Here is a 9,874-nt window from a genome sequence, read left to right on the forward strand (position 1 = left end):
CTTCAAATGTGGTTGGATCAGCTACATCAACAAATAGCACAAAATTAGTTAGTTCTTCCTCTTCGGAAAAACCTTCTCCACTCACAAAGTCTTCCATCCAAGCAGGTTGGCTCCTTGTCCTCCCTGTTGTTTGTTGAATGTCAAATTGATTTCTTGTCCTCCCTGTTTCTTGATCTTCCCCCAAAGACTGACTTGAACCTGATGAATTATTTGGGGCAGCGGTAGCTTCTCCCTCCCCATTCTCTGTTGTTTCAACACTTTCTTCTTCGTCACTTTGAGAGGCATCATCACTTCTTTCTTCTTCACTTTCTCCCCAATCTAACACATCTAGTTTACTGCTTCAGCACTTCTTCCCCAATCCTAGCATTTGTCTTCTTCAAATTCAACATCTCTATTGATTATAACTCGGTTTGTTGAAGAATCATAGAGACGATAAGCTTTGGATTCTGTACTCATTCCCAACATGACACACTTGATGTTTTTATCATCAAGTTTCTTCCTCTTTGCGTCGAATACATAGACATGAGCAACACAACCAAAAACTCTGAAATAGTGAACTATTGGTTTGTGGCTGCTCTAGGCTTCCTCAGGTGTCTTGTCTTTGACTGCTAATGTTGGACTTCGATTAAGAACATGAACTGTCCAATTAACTGTTTTAGGCCAAAAACACTTTGGAACACTCTTCTCGGACAACATGCTTCGAACCATATTCATGATGGTTCGATTTTTTCTCTCGGCCACTCCGTTGTATTGAGGGGTATAGGCTACTATTAATTGTCTGTTTATGCCATGTTCACTACAAAATGCAGTAAACTCATGTGAGGTAAATTCCCCTCCCCTATATGTTCGAAGACTTGAATGGAGCAACTTGTTTCTTTTTCAACAGAGTTTTTGAAGATTTTGAAAGCTTCAAGTGCTTGAGACTTCTCGGACAGAAAAGAAACCCACATTTTTCGATTATAATCATCAATGAAAGTGATTACATACCTCTTTCCACTACTTGAAGCCGGTGTGATAGGTCCACAGAGATCTGAATGTACCAATTATAGCTTGTGTGTAGCTCGCCACAAGCTCTTCTTTGGTAATGGTTTCCTGTGTTGCTTACCTATCATGCAATCTTTGCATAGCTTACTTGGCAACGTCATTGCAGGTAACCCCTTCACCATCTCTTTTTGTTGCAAGGTCTTCAATCCCTTGAAACTGAGATGCCCATAACGACAATGCCACAAATGTGTATTATCTTCAGAAACAGTTTGAAAGCAAGTTGAGATTGTAGGCATCTTGGTCACTAGAATGACAAACATTCTGTTGGTGGACATAGTAGTTTGCATGATCAGCCCTTTCCTTGGATGATAAACTCCACACACCCCATCTTTAATTAATATGGCAGCTCCCTTTTCTTGCAACTGTCCGATGCTTATGAGATTATTTTTTAATTCTGGCACATAATACACATCTGTGATGACTTGTGTAATTCCATTAACATGAAATTTGACACTGCCCCTGCCAATTACGGCCATCTTTGTGTCATTTCCGAGCTTTACTGAATAACAAAATTGATCATCAATATCAGTGAACCATTCCTTGTTTCCACTCATGTGATTACTGCATCCAGAGCCGAGAAACCAAGCTTCCTTTCTCTTGTCATCATTGAAGTCAACATGTGCCATCAAGAGCATTTCTTCACTATCAACTAATTCTGCATAATTGACACCTCGTTCCCATTCAGGACATTCATATTGAAAATGTCCTAATGTTTGACAATTGTAGCATTCCACCAAAGCTTTGTTGAATGGTTGTCTACCTCTTCCTCTTCCTCTCCTCAAAAGCCTTCTTTTCCTCTGCCCCTTGCTCCANGATTCCAATTCCAATCCCTAGGGCTTTCATCCTCCAGACTTTCCCTTTCCATTTACTTCGAATACGCCGTGGTTTCCATGGATTTACCGGAAGATTGCTGGGAATTGATCCTGAATTCCTTGGGCGATGAGCGCCGCTTCGAACCCGTATCTTTTGTCTCCCACAAGTTACTTTCCATCACCAATAATCTCCGCCGTAACCTCAATATCACTCAACAAGCTCTCCCTCAGATGTTCAATCTGCTTCGCCGCTTCCCAAATCTCAAAAAACTCGATTTTTCTCAAGTGACCTTGGATGTGGATGGCGTTCTTTGCTCAGTTTCAGAACGTGAGATGGATCTTGTTTCACTTAATATTTCAAACCAGAAGGAATTTCCCATAACCGGTCTTCAAGAATTGGCCTCAAAAAATAAGAATTTAAAGGAATTGGTTTGTTCAAAAATTGGATTTTTAAAAGATGAAGATGTGATTGCAATAGCTGAGTCTTGTCCGGCTCTTGAAGTTCTTGACATTAGTTATCCTGATTATGATTGTAGTTTTTTGCCAGATGGGTCGCAGGATTATCGGTCTTGTGAAGGTTTTGTATCCGATGCTGGGATTTATGCTATGGCGATGAAGCTCGAGAGACTGCAAAAGATTGATATTTCTGGTAATTTTTTCCTTACTGATAAGTCTCTTGCTTCAATCACTGCGAATTGTCGTTTGTTGAGAGAACTTGTGGTTAATGATTGTGATTGCATTACTGAATTCGGTATTGGTGTACTAATGAGTTGTAGTCGGAATTTGAGTTCAGTTTCAACGAGTGGAATTGGAATTTCTCCTATTCATCAATTTTTTGGTCAACATTTTGGTGAAGCAAGAAATTTATGTGAAATTGATCTTTCGAATTCGTATTTATCCGACGAATTCCTTTGTTCAATAGCAGAAGCTTCTCTTAAGTTGGAGAAATTTAGTCTTTCTCATTGTCATAATTATACATTTGCTGGAATCTCGGTATTGTTGCGAAAGTACCAATCTCTTGAATATTTAAACCTTCAAGCAGCAAATTTTCTCATTGATGAGTCAATGATTGAGTTATCTAAGTTTCTCCAGAGTGTAATCTCAATAAACCTTGGTTACTGTTCAAAGCTTACCAATGCAACATTCTTTACACTCATAAGAAACTGTCCTCTGTTGAATGAAGTAAAAATGGAGGTTACAAATCTGGGGATAGAGGAGTTTACAAATGATTTGAAAATAAACCCTCGAGTCAAGGCTTTGCACTTGGCTGGGAATGGCAATTTGAGCGATGAATTTCTGAAAAAGGTTGCATTACTTTGCCCCAGTTTACAAGTTCTTGATTTGTCCTGCTGTTTGGGAATAACAGAAGAAGGAATTGGTGAAATTTTGAGGAATTGCAGAGAGGTCAGACATTTGGAGATTTACTTTTGTCGACAGTTGAATAATCTTGGTATAGATTTTGAGCTGCCTAAGTTGGAGGTTTTGCTAGCATCCGCATCTGGATTGAATGAAGATGGACTGACAACAATTGCAAATAATTGTGGCCGACTATTGTATCTGAATTTGGATAAATGCTTAAATGTTACCACCAATGGGGTGGTGAAAGTGGTGGTAAATTGTATCTCATTGAGGGAGATAAATTTGAAGTGGTCTAATGTGAATGTCGGTATTGTGGCTTGGATGGTGTTCACAAGGCCGTCACTAAGGAAAATAATCCCACCTGGTGGTTTCACTCCTTCTGATAACCAGAGGAGCTATTTCTTCAACCACGGATGCCTAGTTTGTAAAGGCTAGGCGAGAGTAGAAGCTATACTTGTTTTCTTTTGGTTAGGTCTTCACAAAGTTGTTGTGAGAGTGTGCAGATATGTGGTGATAGCTACTCCATTGCCATTGTGCACTGGAGCTCTTGTATTTATTTGTTTCTCCTTTCATTATTATTGTATCGTTCTGTGCTTACACCCTGATTATATATTGAGTAAAATGTTGAACTTGTTAATTTTCCGAAGCTTGTTTAACCCTCATTGTATTTCATACTATTGTTTCTTCATTTCCTTGAAAGCAACTTAAAAATTTATTGTTCTGAGAAGGTTTTGAAGAATCTTTTTATAAGTCTATAAATTTCTAGAGGAGAGCCTCAAGGTGTTCGTATGGATGGATTTGAAAATGAAAATTTGGACTAAGCACGAGAAATTCTGAATAGTTCACCCGTTCCACAAGAATTTTTGATAGAACACATAGATTATACCAAACTTCTCAATTGTTTCACCCGTTCGCAGAGCTTTGATTAGAACATGTTGTTGCTGTTATAATCCATCTAAATGGAACCCAGTAATCTATTTGATATATATATATATATATTTTAGACCGATGTCCAGTTTTGGGTTTTGTAATTGCGTGTAAGGCTTAATAAGTTCAATGTATTGACTATAATTAAAATGAGTTTGTGATTTCTTCTTAATCTAACTTAAAGATTCTCTTCCTATCTGAGTTTTTACATAAAACAATTTTGGTAGTGGATCCAAAGGCTATATCTAGTTTCCCAATGATATACACTCTTGGAAATTTTCCGGTTTTACACTGAATAAGAGAAAAATGTCTTTTTGGGTAGTTTGGTTCATTATTGGGTAGTTTTTAGAATAATCTTTTGAAAAAAGTTAAATTGAGTGGGTATTACGATGTAGAATTTTGAAAATTAATATAAATACCGCTATTTTTATTTATTTACTAAACACCCCTATAACAAAATATTCAAAGTTTTACGGACAGCTGGCCACCACCGCAGGAGGGTGGCCGGAGTTGCCTTATCAGCGCATGACCTGCTCGATCTTGCCAGCCGTGCACCGATCTGATTGGAAAAGGCCAGATCTACGGCTAGATCTGTCCATTGGTAGTCAGCGACGACCAAAGATCTAGTCGAAAAAGGATAGATAGACACACTACGGACCAGCTTCAATCGATAGTGCGCCATTATACTAAATTCTGGCCAACTTCCAGTAGTGGTGGTAAGAATCTGGTAAATTTGGGTTACTACTTACTAGGGTGTTTTTGTCAATTTAAAAAAAAAATTAGGGTTATTTAGTTAAATTAATAAATTTAGGGAGATTAAAGGAAATTGAATATATAATGGTCATTATATATATATAGTATAACTGTTTTACATGAGAGTTTTTTTCTCTTAACTGCACAATTCTTGCAGGCAGCTGCCTTTTTCTGTCCTCCTTTCCTGAATCGCTGCTTTTGGATTGATCTGTTTCTCTTTTATTTTAAACACAACATTTGCGCTCACTTGGGCCTTAGTTTTACTTTGTTTCACTTTAAACCAAAATTCCAGCAATTAACATTGCAAAAGATGGAGTGACAAACTGACAAAATCAACAATCACAAAAGTCAAATCCCCAGTATTATTATTTATCACTATAGAAATCAGAAGGTTCAGCGTTGAATCCTGTAAAGTATTTTCCTGATGACATATTTTACTTAAACAACCCCTGTTATCAGCACACTCCAGGTAACAACCGAACCTTCTATTCCCTTGTACTATCCTACAGTTGAGCAATTATTTAGTAATTTATCCAGCTCGATCAGACATTAATTTGATCGAGCCCTATATGAACATTAATTTGTAGAATTCTCCGATTATCTTCTGCTAATCTTATTATCATCTGATATTTTTTGTCTGCATCATCTCTCTTGTTTTCATGTTTTCTATGTTTCTTTTGGCTTATCTTTTATATGTTTTGGCAGATCTTTTAGTCTTACTAGAATTTTCTCTGCATCACATCCACGCTTTTCTCATCCTTGCTTTGTTTTTATTATGTTTATGCTGGTAGTTCTTTCTATAGTTTTCTAAGCATCACATCCACGCTTTTCTCATCTTTTTGTTTTATTTGATTTTCAGTTTACATATTATTGATTGTAGATTTATTATGCTTTTCACTAATAAATTTTGCAGGTTAGAAGAGTATGGATGAGAAAGTGATGCCAATCGAATCTCAAAATTGCCTCCTTTTATCATCCATCACATCATGACTTACCTCTCCTTGAAGGAGGTAACTCAAACCAGTGTCTTGTCAAAGCCATGGAAGGAATTAAGTACATCATTCCCCTTCTTTGATTTTGATCAAGATTTACTATAAACGTGGCAGGCGGCGAGAGTTCCAGTCATTGCATGAACGAGCAGATGAATTCATGAATTTTGTTGATCGTTCCCTGCTCAAGTTCTGCAAGCTATCTCTGGATACTGTCTTTATAAATGACCAGACAGTTCGAAAGCTGACTAGTGAATGCCCTTTGCTTGAAGATTTGCGTCTTTATTGTTGCTGCGGTTTGAAGCATTTATGCGTCACCAAAGCTCGCAATCTCAAAAGTAGTATATATATTCAGTTGCGCCCAGATGAACTTGAAAGTATTCACTTTTTGTTCCAACTCTTCAGGAGTTAACCCTTAAGCTTAGTAGTACTACCTTTATGAGAAAGAAGTAGAACCCGGTGATTGACTTCGCAGGATTTCATAAAATCTACTATGTAAAATCTCATAATAATCCCTATAAAATGTCAAAAAGATCCGCTAGAGTGACTTGGCTGAGGCCGCTGAGGGACTAGAGTTTATTCAAATTTTTTAGAAATATTTCTTCCGACTCAAGTATTAGAAAGTGAAGATTTTCATTTTGTTTCCGCTAAATATGTAATTTTTCACTAAATATCTTACTTTCAACCCCTAATAAGTTGCAATATGAGGTTCATTCTTCATATTAGTGGAGAATAATGCAAAGGAAGCAATAACTGGTTATGAAGAAAGTCTTGAAGAGCATGCCGATGACTCTAAAGCTCAAGTCATTGAAGAATTTGTTGAAGGCGGTACAGGTCTCATGCTAGTGGTTGGACGAGTTTGTCTTGCACAAGTGAACAGAGTTGGTTCAACATTATATATTTTTCACTCTACTTGCACCATTTCGGGAACCATTAAAAGGGAAAAGAAGCTGAGCTTGGAGACTAAGCCATATCCCGGTCCTTTGTCCATTGGTTCTACTTCTACATACAAGGACCAACTATGGTGTGATGTTATTGCAATGGGCGTATCTCATATATTACCATTATCACCATCACCATCACCATCACCATCATAAATTTAAGTAAAAAATAGAAAGTATAAGTTAAAACTTGTAATTTAATTTAAAATAGATATTAAGTTGCTTAAATATTTGAAACCAACCTTCTAAACCATCGGTTGAATCATAAAAAGAGGGGTGATCAGCAACTCCAGTTGCAGCAGGAATAGATCCTTCTCCATATAACATTTGTTCCAACTCCTCATAATTAAGTTCACTGACCTCCTCTTCATCGTCAACTATCCAACATTCAGTTTTGGCAAATTTGATGCAAGTTTTTGCTCACACATATCCCTCAAAAGCTCCTTATATTCTTTGGCTGCTTGTTCCCATGCCTCAGTCTCAATCTTCACTTGCCTTCTCTTAAGCATATGATACTTCTTAGACCCTATTCCATGCCCATTTTTTTTACTTTTTCTCTGAGTATTCACTCCCTCTTTATGCTCTTCTCTCTTCATTTCTTGCAACAACCCCCGAACTTCGTCAACAACTGACACATCTTCTTCAACATCAGTTGAAGAAACAGCCTCAGCTACATTGGCATACCCTCTCAAACACAACCCATTACCCCAATTACCATTCTTCAAAACTCCAAAACATGGCCTCCCCAAATAATCCTCATGACTAAAAATCTCACCAACCGGACAAGAGCCCAGTTCATGATTTCCGCTAGAACCCTGCTCCAAACATCCAAATTTGCATTGTCCATGAAAAATCGAGTCTTGAGAAAACCCCAAAAAGCTGTAAGCATGTGAAGAGGGTTTTTTACAATCAAGGGAAGAAGATCTCAAAATTGTTTGCCTAGCAAGGTTTCTCCACATAACTGAGGAAATATTTTCAGGGTTTCGATAAAGAAGCAGGGTTTAATTGTTATCACAAAGACCTAAGGGATGAAGTTTGTGGGCAGAGATAGGGCTTTGGTATTGAACATCAATTGAGCTGTCGTCGATGAATGCAGCTATCGCCGTTGATTTCCAGCAAGGAACGGAGCTATCGTCGTCTTCTAGGAATGGAGATGCCGTCGTCGTCATCGATTTCTAGCGAGGAATGGAGCAGCCATCGTCGCCGTTGATTTCCAGCGAGGAACGGAGCTGTTGTCGTCGTCCAGGAATGGAGCTACCATTGTCGTCATTGATTTATAGCGAGGAATGGAGTAGCCGTCATCGTAGTCGATTTCCAACAGGGAATGGAGCTGTCATCGTTGATTTCCAGCGAGGGAGGAAGGCGTCGTCGTCGATTTCAGAGAGTTCAGTTGTGATTTGGTGAATGGTTGCTATTTCAGACTTCAGGGAGTGGAGTTCATTGCGATTTGAGTGGGATTTCAGAGAGGAATTTGCATAGAGAAGAAGCTGAGAAATATAAGAAATAGAGAAATGAAATCAGAATGGAATGGGCTTGCGATTGCGTAGAGTTAGGGATTTTTGCAACTTTCGACTGATTTATCCGCTGGTCCAGTTGGACCGACGGTTCACATATTTTATCCAGTTTTTAAATGGTTTAAAGCGGGTTATTATATAGTAACGGGTTTAGTGTTGACTCGAACCAAACACATGACCGGGTCCCAGTCCAATCGGTTGGACCAACCGATCCGGTCTGATTTTTAAAACAATAGTTGCCCTCCGATTCGGGTTTTAAAACAATGGGTAAAAGTTGGCAATATGATAAAGATGTGGTACATGATCACAAGAAAAATAATGACAGTTTTATGTTTGATGGTATCAACATCGTTTTAATGCCTAGTTGAGAGGTCTCTCACGTAAGTCATCCTTTAATCATCCTACCTTGTTTGCTACAACCCCTAACATGCTTTTGATGATAGATGATCGCCCTCAAGCAAATGCAACAACAAAACAACCACATTATGTGGATTCTAAATTCGAGGGCAAATTTCCTCCGTCTTGGGGGGAGTGATACAGACCATATTATCCCAAATTTATCCCATTTAACACATTGTTTTAAAATCCATTCCTTTGTAAGATCCGACAATGTGATCGGATCACGAGTCGATTGGACTGTTGATATCAACTATAAAAAATAGTTTTAAAAAATTTAATTAGTCCCTTGAATTTTAATATATTACCCAAATACCCCTAAAAATCACAATGAGGCCTTGAAATTTTTATTTATTTCAAAATGCCCCAAATAATTTAGNTTAATATTGCTAATATTTCTGGTTCAATTATTAGTGTGGGCTTTTTACTGAATTGAAAATATTAAAAAACAAAAATTCACTGAATTGAACTATGCTCTATTGCCTTGTAAACTCTGGGTTCTGGGTAGATACAATCTTTGTTTTCATTTTTATTCTTAGTTCATTATGATTTGTTGTATCTTTTGTTTTCGGAAAAAAAAAAAAAAAACAATTATATTTAAATCTAATTAAAATTTCTTGCTTAAGGTATCATTTAAGAACAATTTATTCATTTAAGCACATGAAATATATTCTCATTACAAGTATTTCGTTTACAAAATAACAGTAACATACGTTAAGCTATACGACAGTAATAAAATTTTTAATTATGTCTTAAGTAGGTCTATTATTTTAATTAAAATTTTTTTTTTCAATTTATTATGTCAATACATTATAGGATCCGCTTGGAAGTTTTTTTTTCATTAGTTTTGAAAGGTTTTTAACTAAACTGGTTTTGAAGTATTCTAAAACCATTACTTGTCAAATTTTTTATACACTGGTTTTGACTGGCTCAAAAATCCCTCAGAACTAATATAGTATATTTTTCAAGATGTTTTGGTTGGTTTTAAACTTTTATTCCACAAATACCCTATCCACTATAAAACTATCCCAATTATATCAAAAAAAAAAAAAAAAATTAAACATATTATACACGTCTCCAACCATATTAATATAAAATAATTTTAAACAATCATAAAAAAAAAAAAATTTAAATCTCAT

The 9,874-nt window shown here is 36.8% G+C and overlaps 1 protein-coding gene across 1 annotated transcript; it reads left to right on the forward strand.

Annotated features, from left to right (window-relative positions):
- Positions 1-1,878: 1,878 nt before the first annotated feature.
- On the forward strand, positions 1,879-3,857 carry LOC116143948 (F-box/LRR-repeat protein 2-like). The gene has a single exon (XM_031429393.1). The coding sequence runs from the start codon at positions 1,935-1,937 to the stop codon at positions 3,648-3,650; it is 1,716 nt and encodes a 571-aa protein (XP_031285253.1). The 5' UTR covers positions 1,879-1,934; the 3' UTR covers positions 3,651-3,857.
- Positions 3,858-9,874: the final 6,017 nt, after the last annotated feature.

The sequence above is a fragment of the Pistacia vera genome, unplaced genomic scaffold, assembly GCF_008641045.1.
Source record: "Pistacia vera cultivar Batoury unplaced genomic scaffold, PisVer_v2 Contig435, whole genome shotgun sequence".
Classification (NCBI taxonomy): domain Eukaryota; kingdom Viridiplantae; phylum Streptophyta; class Magnoliopsida; order Sapindales; family Anacardiaceae; genus Pistacia; species Pistacia vera.